This window comes from Triplophysa rosa, linkage group LG2 (genome assembly GCF_024868665.1).
Source record: "Triplophysa rosa linkage group LG2, Trosa_1v2, whole genome shotgun sequence".
Lineage (NCBI taxonomy): Eukaryota > Metazoa > Chordata > Actinopteri > Cypriniformes > Nemacheilidae > Triplophysa > Triplophysa rosa.
Window position 1 is genome coordinate 14,543,907 of NC_079891.1, and position 22,480 is coordinate 14,566,386.

A 22,480-nucleotide genomic window follows, 5' to 3' on the forward strand; every position below is an offset into this window, starting at 1 on the left:
ACTATGCGATCATCACGATGATATAACAATACAACAGCACATTCAAAGCTGCTTAATGAATCCAAATGTGAATATAATTCATAATATCGGCGAAGGGTGAATTATAACTACATACTCCATACAAAGACTATGGACATGAGTACAACATGCTACAAAGTAAAAGACCCAGAACATAAAGTACAGAATGCACTTGGGGAACTAGTCAAAATCTTACACTTAAATCTTATTACACTTCTCATTCAGAGTAATGAGAGTGTGGCATTGAACTGTGGATCCTTATCACATGATAACGATAAAAATGCAGCTGTGCTCGAAATTCAAACTATGTAACTCATTGAGTTACACAGAGACATTTATTTTAAATCATCTACATGAACGTCAGTTTCAACAAAGTTATTTAGCTGACATTTAGTGTCTTGGTTTAAATATATAGGAAGTACTCTATGATGTAAAAATCCCTGCCAAATCCAGAAAGCGAAATTGTAATTGCAAAATTGATGTAAGCTGTTAAAAGATGGCATCAAGTGTATGATCAGTGCTACACTTTAATATGGCACTGTATTGTAATTGGTTGACACGTTCAAAGTCATTCCATGGGTTTACCCTGACAAGTGCTGTTCATGCAAACCCGAGTCCTCGATTCTACCGAAATCACACCCGTGACAAGTGTGACAAAACTTTCTGAGTTGCACTAGAATTTGAGTGTCACTCTGAGACTGGATTAAAATTTAAAGGGGTACATAGCAGTCAGCCTATCATTACATCCCAGTGTGATACAGTGCCAGCAGTACAATACATGACATGAAGTTATGTCCAGCCCATCACAACAGCTTGGAGACATTACAACTTACAATGCTGATGATCAATCGATGTAACGAAGTAACTGTTGTTAATCATTTATTAATCGTATCGATTGCATATTAATCCATTTTAGTAAAAATGTGTACAGTACGTATTACAGCAGTACAGGAAAACACTTGTGTACATAAACCCACAAGGCATAGCACACAGCAAAAACAGACAGCGCTTTACACTGCATACGATAACATTCAACGATAACACTTTAATACTATAAAAAGGTTTAAAGTATATAATATACAATCAACACAACATAATTCAATTGGGAAGTCTGGTTGAGCGTTCGCTTTTAGATAGAATGCATCTTTTGTTCCCACACTTTCATTTGTGGAATTTTACGTGTCTAATACATGCATAGGCAACTTATAACACACCAAAAACACAGAAAAACACGTACTTCCACCATATGGCCCCTTTAAACTGCTTTTGGTATACTGCCGTTTTATGGAGAAATGGTTTAAAATGATAAATTTGCACATGGTTGGTTTTAAAGTACAATTAAAAACATATAAACAACATTAAAACTACTAGTACTGACTTCTATTTCTTTTCTACTCTTTCTATCCTTAATATATATATTAAAAAATCCTTAGCTTTGTATACTGTGGTAGGCTATATGAGACCAGTTTTTACTGCACTTATGCTCTTTTGTCCTTATGTTGTTCCAGTTGCTTCTATTGTTTACCTCATTTGTAAGTCGCTTTGGATAAAAGCGTCTGCTAAATGACAATGTAAATTAAAACTTGATTTTACGAGGGGGGGCTTTAAAACATTTTTTAATTTTGTCATTGTTTATTCACCGTCATGTGTTTGACTCTTTCTTCTGTGGAACACAGAAGAAGATATTTTGAAAAATGTCTCAGAGGTTTTGTGCCCATACATTGGAAGTCAATGGAAGTCAATGTTGTTTGTTACCAACGTTCTTTAAAATATCTTTTGTGTTCTGCAGAAGAAAGAAAGTCAAACAGGTTTGGAATGACATGAGGGTGAGTAAATGATGAAAGAATTAAAATTTTGAGGTGAACTATCCCCTTAACACTGATGATTAATTATATTTCACATAAACAACACTTGACTATAGAAAATGTAAAAAAAATGATACTCCATGATACTACGTAACAATTATGCTCAGTGGATGACTAGAGTCAACAGAACTGACAAAAATGCAGAAAATGCCATTGAGGAATTTTCCTGCCCACTGGCCATTAGATTTTACAAAGCCTACTCCTCCCACCACCCTCACATTACTTCTGCTTGTTACCCCAGTCAGGGGTCATTCCATATGTATAGTCTTTCTTTCTTACTCTTGGACCTAGTAACATTGGCTCTCAATGTACTTTTGTACATCCTGAATTTCTGGAAAAGGTTAAGAACAGCAAGACATATTAGATCACCTCTACTAAAGTGATCAGTGAAGAGTCACTTGCGATAATAAAGTATAGACCACTTCGCAATATGTAAAAACTGCTCCAGAATCACTTCCGTTTTTAGTTTTTTTATCTTACATATTTACATTTAAATATATTTGCTTAACATTTTAAATTACATTGATTATACATTTTCTGTTGGTTGTATTTTGTTTAAACGTTTGTGTAGTGACACAGAAAGTTCTTCTGGACCAGCGCTAAACCAGCGTTCATCTTAAAGGAACAATACGGCATTTTTAGGAGGATCTATTGACTGAAATGCGATATAATATACAAAACTATTTCTTCAGATGTGTATAAAGACCTTACGTAATTAACCATTAAGTTTCTCATACCTTAGAATAAGCTGTTTATATCTACATACAGAGCGGCCCTTTATACATTGAATTCGCCGCCATGTTTTGTACAGCAGCCCTAAACGGACAAACAACTCTACAACACGCGTTTTCTCTACCTCTCCGCCACGGTATCGTGGTGAAACAGATCGCGGGATGATCCGTACGGATCGTGCTCTCCGGTGCGGAACACGTGTGACCCACGGATTAACTGAAAGTTTATTCATCATCGAGTAAAAAAGTAAAATGCGCTCTCGCTCGCGCTCCAGTTTCAGCTCCAACGCGCTCTCGCTCTCCAGTATCTGGACGAGTACAATATTAAAGCGGTCCCAGATAAACAATGACGCTCAAAACTGCTCCGTCACGCAGCTAATATTACAACAACATATCTTGGTATGTTAGTATGTTACTCACATACTGAGTCAAAGCAACCTCCTCGAGGGTGATTTTTAGACGATCTTTCTCTCCAACGTCTCTCTGCTGGAAAGTATCTCCATAGATATCTGTGAGTATCTCTGCTAAAAGCCTTAGTACCATGGGTCTTAACGCGTCTCTGCTGTAAAGACTTTATAATATTAACACAGGTCCTAGCTCCTGCCTGACTTTTATCCTTCTTTTTAAACTTAAAATCCACAAACCTTTTATTTTATGTAATACATAAGTCATAGCTCTTTCTACAGTCTTTCTAATGCCCGCAAAATCTCTTCCCTGCGTCAACATGAGAACGACATCTTTTTGTACTGTGGTGGCCACCGTCGTGTTTGGACTGAGCGATTCGTGGCAAATCTATAATACAACGCTAGTTGCCGCTGCTAATCAAGAACTGCGCCTTTGAGTGGTCTATAATGACTCATTTTTGGAACATGGAAAAAAAATGACAAGAGACTAGAGAAACTGTACTCACGCATCTCTGTAGTTGATGACAGTATCTACAATGGCGTTCATCTGTTTTGTGAGTTTGGGTGGGTTTGGGGACAGCTTCTCTGCTGGAGGCCGTCCTCTCCTTTTCTTGGCCTTCTCTCCGTCCTCACGCCTGCTGCTTTCTTTGTCCACGCGTCTCCTACGCTTGCACTTCTTTAGGCGTATCTCCTCCTCAATTTCCTCCAGGTTTCCATCTTCAATGGCCTGCCGGGCAACAAAATCAACTGTTGAAGTGATAGTTCTCCTCAAAATGAAACTACCTGTTCCAACACAAATTACTTTTATGTTCCCTGTGAAACAGGAGCGAAATCAAAGTCCCTTTAGGGAAGCCATGATGCTCGGTGGCCATGTTTGCAACACCTCTGGGCGGCTAATTTGGTCAGGCAAGACTAAAGGCCTACCTATTTGAATTCTCTAAATTCACGTGCTAAAATCACAATTAAATAACATATTCAGACCAACAATTAAATCTGAAATCAATTGTATTATAACTTGTTTCTCGAGCTCAAACTCTGCTAAAAAATACATTTTGAAGCCGCTTCAGCAGATGCACACAGCGCCTTACGAGCCTTTGTGTCAACCTTTATTGACTGATGATTGGCTCTTTTTGGTGAAAGGCGTGACTTCCTTTGCTAGAGTGGCCATATTGCATTCCCTCCACATTCATAGTAATAGCAAGTGCATCTTGTTCATATCTTATATCCTTGGAGACATTTTGATCTTTTATTTTCACTTCATGAAACAGAAGGGGGGCTGAGGCTGTCATCTGCTTTTGTTGAGTTCATTTTTGAGTTAACTATCCCTTTAAGATCAGGTAAGGACACAAAGTCATAAGCACATTATCTGGTCGATAATTTGCAAAAGGAACATTTGACAGAAATGACAACATGAAAAAAGCAGACGACACAATTATCGACTCTTTACAGTCTAGTGGCAATTAGCATTTAGATAACCGAGTTTCATCGATACTAGTTTTCCACCAAAGCAAAATTGGCCAGGCATAGACACACATTCATACAAAAGATTAAATGGTTTAAACCGCACAGCGCTACTTCATATATACGTTCCAAACAGATAAATTCCATCACTGTTATTCTGCAAATGCAAATGGTACGGATTAGGGAACTACTCATGACAGTGAATTTTTTATTGGAGGGCTTCACCAAGTCCCCATGGGCAGTCATGAAACCATATCATTACGTTTTCATTAGCACACACACTACAGTGCTAGAAAGTACTGACTAGAGAGAATGGGCCTTGATTATAGAGCCATTTGGACTTTCATCAGTTTTCCAATCTGACATCATTGAGCTCAGCATTTGTGCAGAGCTGTTTTTAATTAAATCCATCTGTCTGGCATCTCCTCTCCATCCTCCCCTACTTTTCTTACAGAGATGGATATGGCGAGATTCTCTCATCTTTCCGGTCCTCTCTGAAGGCACATTTGGCATGAATATTTACAGGGAATGAGTCATTCTCCTCCAGTGGATGTAGTGAGTGGTGTAATGCATTTGTGTTGTTGATTTTGGCCTAATGCCTGCCCTCACTGTAAAGCAGAGAAATACGAGGGATTCTGCTTGGCTAGTCTTGCGCTCAAGACCGCACCGCAGGACTTAGAATCTCAATATATTCCTCAAAACGCATGTAATCTTACAACCGACTGAGCAAAAGCAACGAAATCCACAGTAAATCCACTGAACCCTAGAGATGCCTTTAGAATCCACTCTCTTTGAGAAGCAGGAAGCATATAAATCCGTCTTTGTTATTTTGTTCTACTGTAACATGTGCTGTAAAACTCTGGTGCAAAGGCAGGTATCATAATACACCTGCTATGCAGCTGCGGCAGAGCCTTCATTTGAGCATAATGTAAATATAGAAACATGGCCGTTAAATAAACAAACTAGGCCATAAAGGTAAATAACCTATAAATGTTGTTTGCTTTCGAAACTAAACCGACAGATTAATAGAAGACTTTTAGGGTGCAATTAGACTTTCAACACACTACCAGATGTTACCTATGGTCTAGGCAATTTGGCATTCCATAATAACAACTAAGCACATTCAAATGTCCTTTTGGAAAAGCCCTAGTGTATGCATTGAATATATGCATACACTAGGGCTGCATGATGTTACAGAAAAATGTGCTATGCAATAAATTTCAATAATGTTTCTGTAAAATCAATTTGAACCGATATACATGTTTCACATTCTTTCAGATCATTTATAATTCCCACACTATGGAGGACCAGGAGTGGTTTTGGGTTTTTGTCTGTATGCTTTATCACAATTGCAAAGTCCAAAATTCACTTTTCTGTTTCATTTGTCGTGTTATGTGATTATGGTATTCCTGTTTTAATGATGGTAGGTTTTTCTTGCTGTCCAATGACATTCTGCCTTACATTTTGTCATGGCTCTGCTTCATTTAGTCATGTTTTTCTTGGTCCTGTAGCAGAGTCATGACAAAGCCTTTGGTTATGTGTGGAGAGAAACATATTATTGTCCTTTTGACAATAATATACGTTCTCTCCAGTGTCTCGTCATTGGCCCCACCCCTCTCGTTTCCTTGTTATCTTTCCCTGAGTGTTTAATAAACCACACCTGCCTTCGTTCGTTATCCATCGTTTGTCTTCCCTTTAAATACCCTCTTGTTTCTTTGTCCTGTGCTCGTGGATTGTCTTATGGATATGTTCTGTGTACGATTGCTTCGTGTTCCTGCCCGTGTCATTTATTCAAGTAAGTTTAGTCAGTGTATCTTTGTCTAGTGTTGTCTTAGTTTAGTTTATTTAGTGAGTGTTCCTGTTTAGTTTGTGTTATTATAATCCCTGTGTCGTGTTTTACCCCCTCATGGGTTTTTGTTTTGTTTTGTTTATTTGTAAAATTAATAAATCTGTTAACCCCTTCATTGCCACTGCCTGCCTGCAATTGGGTTCTCTTCCACGCCAATCATGACACATTTACTTTATATGAAGAGTGAGAAGGAGGGCGTATCCCAAAACCGAGTCGAAAGTTGATTGGTGGCTCCCACGTGTGAACGGTCCAATGGCATTTTTCAACTCTATTGACAAATGGATAAAGAAAAGCAGTAGGAAAATGACAAAGAAAAGCAACTGCCAAATAGAGACAGAGAAGCATTCTGCAAATGCCTTTTTAAAAAATGATTTAAAATGATTTATTACTGTACTTTTATTGTTTTAATTCTCAACATTTTAAAACTTGAATTAAACAAACACTTTGATATTTGTATATTTATTTATACATTTGTATTGTATTATGTTTTTTGTATTATAAAAAATGTGGTGTTCTATTTTAAAACAAATGAAATAAACCATTTTAAATGTCTATTAATTTGCCCATTTAAAAAGCGATTTATTTACAATTTTATGTTTTAATTATTAAATTGATAAATGACATAGAAAGTTCTGGCATGAAACTCTAGATGGCGCAGTCCTAAAGTCTAAACCAATCTGACATAATAACTTTACTACACAGCGCAGCTGATGTAGCAGCTTGCGTATCAGCAGCCAATGAGCTTGCTGCTCTACGTTTAAATCTTGGCTAGTGATTGTTGTAGAAGTGCAGCGCGTTTCAGAAAGCAACTGGATCTAAGAAAAGTGAATGATATTTTACTCCTTACTTACTCGCTGTGCATAACGTGTGGTCTGCATAATTTATTTAAAAATGAGCAAGCATGTAACAACTTCAAATAAGTTTTATGTTAGCAGTCTTGCATTGTATGCTTGAGCTAATAAGTGTTTGGCAGCAGCATTTAGGCATCTGCGTTTATATAGCTCGAGCAACATGCAGTCTAGAGCACGAATCGCTCAGACATGCTGAAGTAACTGATATGAGAACAGGCTAAATGAATAAACTTTCTCGGCCGTTTGTATATATCGATATTCGATACCATTTTCAATACCACGGGGAAAAAACTGCCATAACATTAAGGCCCAACATTTTTTTTTAATTAAAAGTTAAATTAAACAATGCGGTATATTTTTACATTATTTATTAATTGTTAAAGGACCCATTGTATGAAAGTCAATTTTTTTCTGTGTTTAAGTGCTATAATCGGGTCCTCGGTGCATCTAGCAACCCAGAAAACGTGAAAAACAAGATCCCAGTAAGTTTTTTTTGGTAAGCCTTTCTCTGCAAGCATGTGAGAAATCGAGCTGTTCAGATTTCGCTCCTGATGTGACATAGACGCAGGCTCTTATTATAATATTACCGCCCCTTAATCTACACAATTCCACCCACGGCGCTGCCGCCATTGTTGTTTTCACAAGCCATGGCTAAAGTTCGTGGACAACATGCAATGTAGTCGCTGTACAGAGTCCTAACCTCGGAAGAGACAGGAATGGATTTATTTAATTTTTTGTGGAAATCCCTCAGAAACCATAATTAAAAACCTGCTTGTTTGAGCGAATCACTTCAAGCCAGAGTGCTTTATCAACCTGGGCCAGAACAAGCAGGATTAGCTTCAAAGTTGTTCCTCAAGAGGGATCGAGACCAACCGAATGAGACAAAGCTGCTGATGTAAGTAATATTTATCAACAGTCTGAACTGACCTAATTAGAACATTCAAAGCCAGTGTTAAACTTACTCTATATTTATGTTATCTGGCAAATGGGCAATTGGAGTTTAGCTGTATGTATGTTAATACAATATGTGCGTTAATATGTTCAGCTGCGGCAAACTGTTTGTTTTGCTAATGAACAGGGGCGAACACTGGGGTTGGTTTTGTCTTAAACGTCTCAAATCATTCGTGCTTAGGCTGAAAAACCTGTCACAGCATACTAGTTATGCTCTCACGTTGTGTGTGTAAGGTTATAACTTGTCAATGACAAGCACTAAAATCCACGTAATTCCGCTGAGATCTGCAGGTGCGCATTCCGTGGATTTTAGTTAAGCATACGTGCACAACGTGAGCGCTGTTTGCTGTGACAGATTTTTTAGTCTCCGGACGAATTATTTGAGACATTTACAACTAAACTAACCGCAGACAGCACACATACATAAAGTAAACACAGACGCGCAAACATGCATCACACGTGAGAACTGTTGTGGAGACTTTCCCCGCACCAGCATTATTTCAAACATCAACTTAACCAGACGAATGAGACGAGTGGATGAAATAATTGATGAGCACACATAAAGACAGAAACGCGTGCATTAAACATGAGAACTGCTGCAGAGACTCTGCACTGGCCATCTTTCTAACATAAACAACGTTTAATAAGGGCGAATGAAATGAGTGGATAAAATGATTTATCAGCACACATACATAGAGCGCTATGGTAAACATGGGAAGCGTAAACGAGCGTGCACCAAGCGCCAGATGTGTTACTGATACGCTGCACTGGCCATCCTTATTAATATTAACACAATTTAACTGCCACAAACGAGACAAGTCTGTGAGAGGAGGCGGGGCTCTGTTGTCACTAGGTTCATGTGCAGTGTGTGTCAACTCACTGTCGGAAAAAGAGAGAGAGTGAGAACGCGCAGCTGGTATCGATACGCGGGACATGCATATTGGAACCGTTTCAGATTTTCCAGTATTGATATGTATCAAAATATCGATGTTTTTGACAACACTACTCTGTATAATGCTTTCATGCCTTCCTGTAACTAAATCCGTGCATATGTTTGTTACCAAGTACACATATTGATGTCCGGCGATCTTCGTGTGGTGAGTGTGCGCAACGGCAGAAGCATGTGCTTCATCAAATTTTTAATGGCTCGACAATAATTATAAATGACATTTATCTTATGACTTAAATCATGGTTGCTGGGGCCTCATCTTTTGGACTGCAACGTATCATTGTTATTTAACATTGCTCTTAGTTCGTGTCTTTTAGAATTAAGATGGTCGGCGTGGTAGCGCAGGGCCGGACTTAAGAGGATGGGGGCCCCTGGGCTTGAGTTGTTTTCGGGGCCCCCCCGTACTATTTAAAATCATGTGTTTGTTAGCATTAGTAAATGTTTTTTTTCTCCAATGACTAACAATGACACGTGTTCATTGGTTTACACGTTTATAATGCTTGTTTTGACAGTGGGAGCCACAAGTGGTGCATTTATAGCGTGTAGGAAGTTTCAAACATACTTAAATGTAAAATCCAATCAACATTACAATATCAAGGGGACTAATATAGTTTTTGACATAATCATACAGCCCTACCATTATGTATTTTAAAATTAAATTTATTGATCCATAATAAGAAAACTACTAAAAAGTAACATGTGTGTGTTTTGCCTGTATTTCTGGAGGATCTTGAGAGATTATACGTCTCGGATCTAAAATTTGGGAACACCTGCATTAACATGAAACCAACAATGAGCAATACAGTTGTCAGCATTTATTAATCTTGTTTATTGTTAGTTAATGCCAAATACAATTGTTCATGTTAGTTCATGGTGCATGTTCAATGTTTTTAAAAACATTAGTAAATACTGAAAATAAAGATGAACAAATGCAGACATGTAATCTAATGCTTAACTAATGTTAACAAATGCAACGGTGTAAAGTGTTAAAAATATATTAGCATTCTATTGCAATTCCATCAGTAAAGCATATGACAGATCTATGAGTTTGAAATGCACATTAAAATTGTATTCATATAATGAGATGAAACGTCTTATTATGGCTTAAATAGTTTCATAATAATGAGATGGGTCCATAGTTTTGTAAAGTCTAGTTAACTGAGGTTGTGCAGGGCAAATAGGGCACCCCTCTGTTATAAATCGTTTTAATTACTTTATGACTAACATAACATCATTTTAATGTCAAATTCTTAAATGTAAATCTAAGAGACAGTTTAATGCAGCTCACAGGCCATGAATCCATGAATGGTATATCTGCAAGGTATCATCTTAATTTAGCATTTACATTTTGCCAGAGATCTCAACGTCAGAAATGAAATAACTATCTAAACGCAGTTTGTCCCTTCACGCGTCCCGTAGTTCGGTTGTTTTAACTTTGTTTATTAGTTAGCAGAATGTTTTCATTTTTTATTTACATGGATGGATTTAACAGTGTTTGCGTATTATTTACAAGAACCGCTTATGGCCACAGAACGGGAAATATTAGAAATAAACTCTATATTACCTGTTTTTATTCAGAGATGTCTGCAGAACACAACACTTTTCATAACACGTTTTTTGTAAAAGCAAAGAAAGTGTAACAACAACAACAGCTAGTAGACTCTACTGCATCTACCTGTCGATGAAACAATCTGTCGTCTTCAGTGAGCGGACACAGACTGTGAGGCGCGAGCGTCAAATGGAAAACGCGGAGTGGAATCATATAGCGGTGTAATAAGAGAAAGTTTTTCGCGGGGATGTGAATCCTCTCTACTCTACTTCGGCTACCGTTCAACTTCGCCTACCAAAGGCGGGCGCCAGCCACGTCGGTCCGCGAGTTTCAAAGGAGAAATAACTGAAATAAAACCGGAGGGTGGCGGCCTGGCGGGAGATGGTGACAGGTATGCTCTGGATTCTCTGCCTAAAGATCAAGGTGTGGTGCCATGGGTGTAAAGAATCATTATTTCCTAAATGCTGTTCTTTCGCGTTCTTGTCTCTCAGTTTTTGGTTTTCTTTAAGCGCGGCACTGCGATTGCGCTTGTCAGCCATTAGAACAAGCGTCTTAATGAGCAGACAGGTTTCAACTGCGGTAAACGTGACGGATAGAATCCACAAATGACCAATCAGGAAACGCCAACATGACTGACGGAACGTTTAGCCAATTAATCGACATCATTCCTTACATAAGGCAGTGTTATTGAACCTTGGTAGGCCAATGCACAAAGTTTAAATGAAAAATAAAATGACTGGCATATAACTAAACAAATCAAATGAACGAGAGCAGGTGGGCCCCCTGAAGGGCGGGGCCCCTGGGCTGGAGCCCAGTCAAGGCCAATGGTAAGTCCGGCCTTGTAGCCAAGGCCCACATAGTCATAAGCCACTAGCGTTAAGTCGGTCGGCGCGGTAGCCAAGGCACACATAGTGATAGGCCACTATTGTTTAGCTAGTCGGCGTGTTAGCCGAGGCACACATAGTCCATAGGTCATTAGCGTTAAACCGGTCGTCTTGGTAATCCAGGCACACATAGATAGTAATACATGTGGTTCACATAGGCCTTCGGGGCAGCAGCAGTACATATGTCTTGGCGATAGATCTGTTGAGGGGCGTTTCTGTTTCTTGGCTTGCATTGTTCATTCTGTGTCTCCTGCTTTGAAGGGGGTTTATTCATATATGTTATATGTGCAGCAGCAGCATTTCTTATATGCACACAGCAGCATCCTTGCTCCGCCGCAGCAGCGTAGCAGATCTATTCCGCCAAGACCAAATACATTTATATGTCATGTACACTACCATGCTAAACCCTCTACGTTGTCATGTCAGAAATGACAGAGAAAGTTCTGGCATGAAACTCTAGATGGCGCAGTCCTAAAGTCTAAACCAATCTGACATAATAAATTTACTACACGGCGCAGCTGATTGGTTCCTTCCGTATCAGTAGCCAATGAGCTTGCTGCTCTATGTTTAAATCTTGGCTAGTGGTTGTTGTAGCAGTGCAGCGCGTTTCAGAAACCCTCCTCCTTCCCCAGCTCCACAGGGATAGATCTGCTACAAGTTGACCACGTAAGCTGGTCAGTTGTGGCCTAGTGGTTAAAGAGTTGGACTCGTAGCCAGAAGGTCACTGGTTCAATTCTCAGTGCCACCAGGAAATGACTGAAGTGCCCTTGAGCAAGGCACCTTACCCCCATTTGCTCTGCAGTGATAACTGCCCACTGCAACCTACTTGTAAGTTGCTTTGGATAAAAGCATCTGCCAAATGAATAAATGTAAAATGTAAGCTATGTGGGGTTTATTCATATATGTTATATGTGCACTTGTGCAGCAGCAGCATTCCTTATATGCACACAGCAACATGTTGTGGATGTATTGGCAGTAGCAAGTCTTCGTACTTGCTCCGCTGTAGCAGATCTATTCTGCCAAGACTGAATACATTTGTGTCATGCACACTACCATGCTAAACCCTCAGAGAGTTGTTATGACAGAAATTAATTTTTCATTTTATTTTTAAGCGGCACTCCTGCTGTCACGGTCCTGTCTGCTTCCTTGTGTTCCCCTGCCAGTTTTCCCTGTGTTTTCACCTCACGGACTTCATTTCCCATCACCCCCTTGCACCGGACACCATCTTTGATTACACCCGTACCTGAGACCCATGATTACACTCACACCTGAACCTCATCCCCTGGACACTATATTTACCATGTGTTTTGTTGTTACCAATGTCAGGTCTAGTTGTACTCTGTCGGTAGTTCATACTATTAACCTGTGGATGGTACTTACTTGTGGATGTTACCTGTTTGTTCTTTGTGGATTATATTTACCTGTGGATATTACCTGTTTGTTTTCCTGTGGATTTATACTCACCTGAGTATGTCCACCTGAGTGTACATCGTCCATCTAGGCCCGGACTGTCCATCGGGAGAACTGGACGATTCCCGGTGGCCTGTCGACTGATTTGGCCTGCTGCCAGCCAGCTGTGGCATTTTTTACAGACAAATGTCGATAGCATTTTATTGTAGCGCAAACGTACGTCGCTCGCACGCGGATTTCTTTTGCTCTCGCTCAACTGGACGAGTGCTGCTTATGCCCAGGGAATCAAAGGGCATGCGTCCAATTTTGTGCAAGAGCAAAAGAAATCCTAGTACGAGGAAAGCATATTCCGCGTGCGAGCGGAGAGTTTCTGAGGGCGCGCATCCAGTTCTGTGCCTAAGCAAAAGAAATCCGCTTGCGTGCGGAGAGGTTCGTGCTCACACATCAATATTGACGTACTTTCGTGCTAAAATAACGTGCTCTTGACATATGTCAGTAAAAGCACGCCATAAAAGACTGACATACAGTTGGCTTGACGTCAGACATTGGACATTCAATATTTGTGAATTTAGGGACCGTCAACAAAGTGACATTCATGTTTCTAACGTCAATAGCAGTTAAAGAGAAAACAGTCATAAAGCAGTGCAGGAGAGATTATTGACAGCACCATTCAATTGTTTCTCTTCACACATACAATTTAAGCATATAATGTGTATTTGTTGTTTTATTATAAATCCTAAATATTGTATGAATCTTCAGTTTAAGACAGACTTGCAGTATAAATCATTTAAACGTGATTTTGTGCTGTATTTACTGTTTTTATTTTGCTCATAAACAATGCACTGTCAGTTTAATTAAGCATTGATGGCGCATTGTGTGATGATTACAAAGCATTCTACATTTAATAAAAAATAGATTTGTGGTTTGTGGCCTGGATGAGTGTGGGATATCCCGGCCTGAATTTGTGTTCTAGTCTGGCCCTGTGTCCACCCCAAAGTGTTACACCTGCTTTTGTCTCAGTTGTTAATCAGAGGTGCTGTAGCAGGCCGTTGCTAAAACAGGTTTGTTTTAACGTTCTCTATTGGCTTAGCGCTGTAATGATGTTGTGGAGAATAGAAGAACCCGAAATCAGAAATTCTAAGCTTTACATAAATACCCAACTGTGTGTGTAATTCCCAAAGAGCGGGAAGCAGTGGGGGAAGTTTGTAGGTGTGTTTCCGCCCATTTTTGTTAGCAATTTTGCTGCATCCACTTACAAAAATAAAGTTTTGATATATTTACTGTAGGAAATTTACAAAATATCTTCATGGAACATGATCTTTACTTAAAATCCCGATGATTTTTGGCAAAAAATAAAAATCGCTAATTTTGACCCATACAATGTTTGTTGGCTATTGCCATAAATATTCCCGTGCTACTCAAGACTGGTTTTGTGGTCCAGGGTCACAAATGTTAGAACACAATAAAACTAACAGAACATTCAAAACTGAAGCAAAACTGAACGAAAAATAATCCTAAATAAAGCTAAATCAGGAAGTGCTTCAGGATCAGTGTTAAGTCTTGTAAAATGTCATACACAACCGTTTGTTTACTCTAGTCTAAAAGGATCTAATGTATCACATTATGCGCATTATACATGAGGTCAGTGGTAGACATGACACACTCTACAATGCTTTGTCTGGAGCACTCAACCGATGGACTCACAAACGGCTAAAATCCAGAGTTCAGGTACTGTCTGTCTGTGGGGACACTGCTGGCTGTGTGGCCAGCCAATAATGAGTGACCTCTGCTCCATGTCCTCCATCGTTGTCATGGTGAGGTTGCACCTGTGGTTAAGGAACCTTTCAGAGGGAAAGAGTTTAGCAGCATACTGTGAAAAGAAGTGTTCTGTTGATGTCCTAACGCAGGGGGTGCTCAGTCACTGTGTGGATATGAGTCACTGATAAATGTTGTGAAAACAAGAGGGGGAAAAAGCATTAATGAAAAATTGCTTGTTTATTCTTGTTATCCATCATGAAAGTTATTTCTAAGGAGATACACCCACTACAGCAGGATCACGATGTGTCAAAGCACAAGATAAATTACACACGTTGGCCAGAATGGTGAATCTGCAATAAAGTTCATTTAGCCTACAGTACAGTGACTCATGACTGTTTATCTTTACAAACATAAACTACATACATAAGATACTCTCAATATGTCCACCACTTAAAGGGGTCATACGGCTAAAATGAATATTATCGTTTGTTTTAGATGTAATGCAATGTGTATACACGATTTAAGGTTCAAAAATGCTGTATTTTTCACATACCGTGCATCTATGTATCTCTTTCCTCTTTGCCCCACCTCTCTGAAACGCGCGGATTTTTTTACAAAGCCCATCGCTCTGAAAAGCGAGGTGTGCTATGATTGGCCAGTTAACCAGTGCATAGTGATTGGTCGAATACTGCAAGCGTGTGACGGAAATGTAACTCTTACCACATTTGGAACATCAGGTTCCAAAGCAATCATACTGACAGGTACGCCCGCCTTACTTGCGTATACATTTGGGCGGTCTTAGTCAAATCATACAAAGAAATGACGTAGATTTGCGGGGGTGTTGGTTACACGAGGCGTTTCAGGTCTGGGTGAGCATTCGCTTTTAGATAGAATGCATCTTTTGTTCGACACATTCATTTTTGCAATTTTACGCGTCTAATACATGCATGGGCAACTTATAACATACCAAAGACACAGAAAAACATATATTCGTGCCATATGACCCCTTTAAACTTACTAGGCGTTTTTAAAGAAAGCATACCATGCTTGTTATCATAGTAGGTTAGTCACACGGAGATGTTTGACAGTGTGTTCTGAATGTGATGCAGTATACAGTATACTGATTAGTATGCAGGTGGGTAGTAGAAAACATTTTAGACATACTACATCTGCCATTTTCGGATTGCAGCTACTCCTTGCCAGTTCAGTGTCTTACGAGATAACAAAGTGTCCATCGGATGCACACTTCAAATCTCAGAGGATGCTGCCAGTAATCTGGGTGTTTAGCCTACTGGTGTATAAATACTATCCTGTTTAGTTTACAGTTAGTTATGTTTGCATTCTATATGCATATACAGTGGGCCTATTTGGACACAGGGACTGACTTCCAGGTGGAGTGCAAATTCCAGAGGCCTGATTCACGAAAATGTTCTTTAAAGAATAGTTCACCCAAAAATGAAAATTCTTTCATCAGTTACTCACCCTCATGTTGCTCCAAACCTGTTTAATTTATTTGTTGTGTTGAACACGAAAGAGGATATTTTGATGAATGTGGGAAACCAAACAGTTCGGTTTCATGACATCATAGTTTTTGCTACTATGATGGTCAATGGTGTCCCAGAACAGTTTGGTTACAAACATTCTTCCAAATATCTTTCTTTGGGTGAACTATTGCAGGCATGTTATCAGGACAAAAAAGAAGGAACACTGCATGCACCCTCGCCCAACCCCAATCCCCCCCAAAAAATAGTCTTTAATGTTACTAATTAAATGTTTAAAAACTATTTGCCAAAAAAATATATTTTTCACTTAGCAACACAAAAACAAACTATTATAATTACCCAATTCTGATTGGCAATTTTGGAAATATCAGTTCAAATGTTTATTAGTTTAACAGTCACCTAAACAATATTTAATAAAGAAGGTTAATGCTTTGTGCAAATATCTTATGCTAATGTAAAATAAGATGGCATTAACAAATGGCACCCCTTGAGTAGTTTATATTAGGCCTACTTTCAATTTGATTTTAATCAGCAATAATTCATTAAGCAATAACTGAACACAAAAAGTAAAGAATATGGTGGCCTCAAGAGACTTCCATACACAGCCACTAGACGGCACATCTACGTCATTCATTCAGTGTGCATGTTGTGGTTTCAGTTAATTTAAATGTATGCTTTCAGAAGAGACTTAAAGGGGCCGTAAAACACGCGGTGTCTGCCAATCTCATATTAATCTTGAGTACCTATAGAGTAAGTAGTATTGCATACTTTGTATCTTCGAAGAGTATTTAGTTTGATCACATTTATAAAAGACAGATACAGCTGTATGATTATTTCCGAAAACATACAGCGCGTGCAGGGGGGAAGGGTAGGCTGAACTAAAGCACGTGCGCACCCATTGCCAACAAAGCACAGACATCAGTTTCACTCACCGCATGCGGTTCATGTCCGGCATCTTTTAGCGCTGGGACAGCTCCATATATCAGTTTCAAACCATCTCCAAATCCAGCGTTATATCCACCATTTATATAACATTCATCACCCAAATGCAGTGAACAAACAAACACCTGAACTTCGCGAACGTATGCTCTCTCTCTCTCTCTCTCCTGCACACAAGTGAAAGTGACGTCTGCACATGCTCCTTCTCCTGCTCTCATTGCTGCCGCGTGGGCGTGCTTTTCCGGGAGAATTGTCCAATAAGGGACTAAGAAAAATTGTTACGAAACAGTTTTATAAGTTCGAAAAAAACTTTCCGAAACCTGTACGATCGCTGGGGGAGTGTATCGAGCACAGAAATACTACGTAATATGCCCAACTTGTTTTTTGAAAAGTTGACCATGTTAAGCATGAGAAGACAGCACGTTTAACATTGTAAAGAAGTCAGAATGCATGACACACCGTTGCACGGCCGCTTTAAACGCGTTTATATATAGACCATGACTAGATCGGCCATTTGTATCGTTTCAAGCCATTAAATCGCAGAATGGCCTATTTTAGTCTCTGTATATCTAGATAATGTATAAATACTTTATACATAGTTATAATGTATAAAGCATATCATATAGACGTCTCAACTTCCAGACTCAGGATTTTCTGTATACGTTACAAAATGCTGTTCAGTTCCCCACTTAATTAAAAATTAGTACCAAAACAGCTGTGTTTGGCATCTATTTTTCACGGACTCTCTGGTTACATAAAGATAACTCGCAAAATTATGTTCTGACTGAATGAAACGGTTGCTCTGCATTTATAACAAGCATACGTGTGCATGACGTACAGCAGGGGTTCCCAAACTTTTCAGCCCGCGACCCCCAAAATAACAGTACCATGGACTCGTGACCCCCACTATCCTCGGAGCCGGGTAAAGTATACAAACATTGCGTGCAACTGCGCACATGCACTAATTAGGTCTATCCAAACAGGCGCATAATGACAACACAAAAGAACACAGTCTAACATAATATGTCTTTATAGTTATTTACTCATTATTTTACTTGTTGTAATACATAAACCATGAACTATTACTACAGATGGTCAAATTTCGTCAAACTGATTCGAGTGCTGATGGATGTCCTCTTTATGCAAACGATGGCCTCCATGCGTTGTCTTTGTTCTATATTAACCAACGTTTCATTTCGACAAATAAAAATATTCTAAACTTAAAGCCTGAAAAATAATCCGCATGCAGCCATGCACATATAGGAATGTTTAATTCAATTCAATTCAATTCAATTATATTTATATAGCGCTTTTCACAATGTGCATTGTTCCAAAGCAGCTTTACAGGAGCAAATAAGAAAAACACAGAAAGGTAAAACACAGCACAGTGCATGGTGTTTATAGACCAAGCAAGATCATTATAATAAATAATATCTAATAAATAAATGAATAAATAAATAAATAAATGCAGTCTCCCGGTGAGCAAGCCAACACTGCACTGCTCTGCTGTGGCGAGGAACCCAAACTCCAATGCTGAATAATGGAGAAAAAAAAACCTCGGGAGAAACCAGGCTCAGCCGGGAGGGCCAGATCTCCTCTGACGTGTCATAGCTGCACTCAGTGACCCCGACCAAAGCCACCGAGCAACGTCCACGAAGAACAGGGAGAGCCCACGAGCCGCGACACAGGAAGCCCCACCCGCCGAAACCGTGCAGGTCCAACCCGGTCCCATTCCGTGGTCAACAACAGACCATAGATGGACAACAAGGGAAAAGTAGTAATGGCATAATTAACTTTATTCCTCTGTTGTCCGACATCGACCACAAAACAAGACCAACCAGACCAGACCCACACAGTCCCAACAAATGAAACGCCCCGAACCACAACCAACAAGCCCCCCCCCCCACTCCCTACAACACCCACCCAGCTACCTCCAATCAAAGTCACTGTTTAACATGGTGCTATAAATTAACTTGCTGCACCTAACCTAATGCGGTTGCTAAGGGACGTAATCACCTCAGGGGTCACGATCGAGGGGGAGGAAATTCCAAAGACTGATGGCTTTTTAATTGCATGGTTTTATTTTTAATTTAACTAATAGTTTTATATTTTGTTACACTTATTGATTAAATACGCCATTCCTAATAATTTCTGGAAATCGCCTTGCGACCCACCGGGGGTCCCGACTCCTACTTTGGGAACCCCTGATGTAGATAGCGTAGATGTAGCGAGCTCTCCACCGCCGCCAGCCACACCCCCTGCATCAGCACCTTCACCCAGCTTCACCTGTTCCCATTCACCGGACTTTCAACATTACGGACTACACTCCCCATAATGCCTTGCACCCGATTACCACCATGATTGCACTCACATCTTTTGTTGTGTTATTTGTCAAGTCTAGTTGAATTATGTTCTGTGCACTAGTTGGACCTATCTGTATTACCCATGGATGCTACCTGTTATTCGGATTATATTTACCTGTGGATGTTACACGTTGTTTGGATATACAGTATACTCACTTGTGGATGTTACCTGTCATATGTTTACTCACCTGTGGATGTTACCTGTTACCCGGATTGTTACACCTGTCTTCTGTTCACCAATTAACCCTGCAATAAACCCAAGTCTATCTCAGCTCTCGTGTGGCATTGTCCCTCTACCTGTGTTGTTACAGTAGAAAGGATCTTGTTGGCCGGCTGTATGATGACTATGCGCACATCCCCAAACCCCTAATCACGTCACAAATTAAGATAAATCGAATTTATGCAATTTACGCGGGGGATCCAGAGGTGGACAGTAACGAAGTAAATTTGCCTGAGTACTGTACTTAAGTACACTTTTTGAGTATCTGTACTTTACTTGAGTATTATTTTTTTTGAGTACTTGTACTTTAACTTAACTACATTTGAAAGACAAATATCATACTTTTTACTCCACTACATTTATAAAAAGGTCCAAAAGTAGAATGGTTTCTATGCAGCGGGTTTTCCTGTGTGCGCAATTTATCTGGCTTGCGAACTGCCAGGACCTTTTACTGTTGCCAAGTATTTCAGTTTTTCTAAGCTTGTGGTTTTCCGGCAAGCTTTAAATTTTGGCAGATTTTTTTAACGCAAATCTGGCAACTCTGGGATCTTTACCGCTAAACTAATGTAAACGTATAGGCACTGCTACACCATTGATAGCGCTCTAAAAAGACAAATAGAACAATAAAAGACGAAAAAGGCACATGTTAAAGTGTGGTGTAATCATCTGCGGGTTACGATCAGTCAAAGATCGTAGAAACATTGTCATGCAAATGATCGTCATAATGGCTAAACGGTAAATAAGCATCTACACCTTGAGCTACGCATGCGTGTGAACTTCTGATCTGCTGCTGTATCATTTAAAGCGATTTGGAAAATGAATGATGCTTTACTGAAGTAACTATAGTTGAAGTATTCCTGTTGAAATAAAAACTATAGAACCCTGCCCAAAATACAACATAAAATGTAATGGATTTAATGGTTATAATGGGAATTGTACTATGGATACTTGTTGTCTACTTGTATGTGATGGATTCTATTGGTGGGATGGTAAATCCTATTGGAATAAAACCCAAAACACACTACAAAGAGGAATTTAATTTAAAAATCTCATTCTAATTAAAAAATTCATTGTTTTTTTCAGCAGGGATGGTATTTGCAGTAAAACCACAAATTTACCATTTTCTATATATAGGAACCATACTCCAATTAATAATCTTTAGTAAAACCACAGCAACTAAAAATACCATAGTTTCATTATATTCATTATTATACTAGCTATAGTTTATGTTTGTAGTTAAATTATGGTAATAAATCCAACAAACACATGGCTTCTACACTTGACTATTTACAAGAACCTTACTACTTACTGGTAAATTGCTGGTAAAGGGAATATACAAAATAAAAGAACATTGCTTATAAATACATGTAGGCCTAGGGGGCTAATGAGGATAATTAGGCTAAATGATCATACAGGATTATATCTAAACTAAACATATATATGCTAAACATACAAAGCTCTTAAAGGAGTTGCTCACTGCAAAATTTGCCCCCATTGACTTTCCATAGTAGGAATAAAAATGACTACGGAAAGTCAATGGGGGCAAATTTTGAAGTGAACTACTCCTTTAAAGAGTACATTCCTCGAGATCATAAAAAATACATTTCATGAAGTGTTTAATTTTGCCGTGTTTGAATGTAAGCAATCTGCCAAGTTGTAAATCCGAAGGTGAACGAATAACAAAGTTATTAGCTTATAAAAAAGGTAATCGACTCTGAATCACGCGAACAAGTCATGACCTGTCCGAATCTTTAACCACAATGTATCTACGTCACTAGAAATAATCCCGCCTAGGACTGACTGCGAAAACTTAACTCTCTCCTCCCCAAACACTGTACTAGCTCGTTCGTGACGTGTGCATCATGTCTAAGAGAAGCTGTGTTCTATGTAGTGAAACTAAGTCAGTCTTATTTTCACTACCAAAGGAAGAACTTCTGAGGAAAAAATGGTTACTATTTATTTTTCAAACGATACCAAAGGAGTATAAACCGAACGTTTTACTTTGCGCGCGTCATTTTACCGAAGATTGCTTCATCAATCTTGGCGCCTTTACTGCAGGATACATTAAACGTCTTTCCTTAAAAGATGTTGCAATACCAACTTTATTTGGACCTGTAAGCTCCACCGAATCACAACCTGTAAGTGTGACTCTTTATTTTTGTCTTTACTTAAAATTAAATTTGTGTGACGTTATCTCATGTCTGTGTTTAGCTAACGTTACCGTTATTTTTGGGGTTGTTACTGTTTGTTTACCTAACGTTAGCTATAAACTCGTTGCGCTAATGTAAGTGTTCAACCATATTAACTCGCAAAGTCTTTATTTCAAGAACTGCGTGGTGTACTATAGTTATAATAACATCTGAAGATACGAACACCGTACACTGTATGCCGTGATAACTAACTGTTACAAGAGAAGTGTCTAAAACAGTCCTTTTTCTTACTGGCATCTGTATAAGGATTAAAGAATGATTCGTCAGACTCGGGCTCGAACTGGTAAGGTAAAATCGACGCCATCTCTCTCTATACACTGTTAATATCCAACCACCTGCAAACCGTAATACAGCAGTAATGATAGGCGGTCCATTTGCGACACATGCTGAACGCGTTTGACCAATCACAGCAGACTAGACCATTTGACCAATCACAGCAGACTAGACCATCTGACCAATCACAGCAGACTACACTATCTGACCAATCAGATCAGACTACGCTGGCGGAAAGGCGGAGATTACACAGATGAATCGCGGAACGAATCATTTGAGAGTCAGTCAAGAAG

At 39.2% G+C, this 22,480-nt stretch overlaps 1 protein-coding gene across 4 annotated transcripts in view; it reads right to left on the reverse strand.

Annotated features, from left to right (window-relative positions):
• The window catches only part of smarca2 (SWI/SNF related, matrix associated, actin dependent regulator of chromatin, subfamily a, member 2), a 111,705-nt gene that overhangs the window by 11,228 nt on the left and 77,997 nt on the right, over positions 1 to 22,480 (reverse strand). For all 4 annotated transcript variants that reach the window (XM_057323239.1, XM_057323223.1, XM_057323231.1 and 1 more), the window contains exon 29: positions 3,525 to 3,745. In XM_057323239.1, coding sequence (XP_057179222.1) covers positions 3,525 to 3,745 — 221 coding nt within the window. The remainder of the gene's footprint in view (positions 1 to 3,524; positions 3,746 to 22,480) is intronic.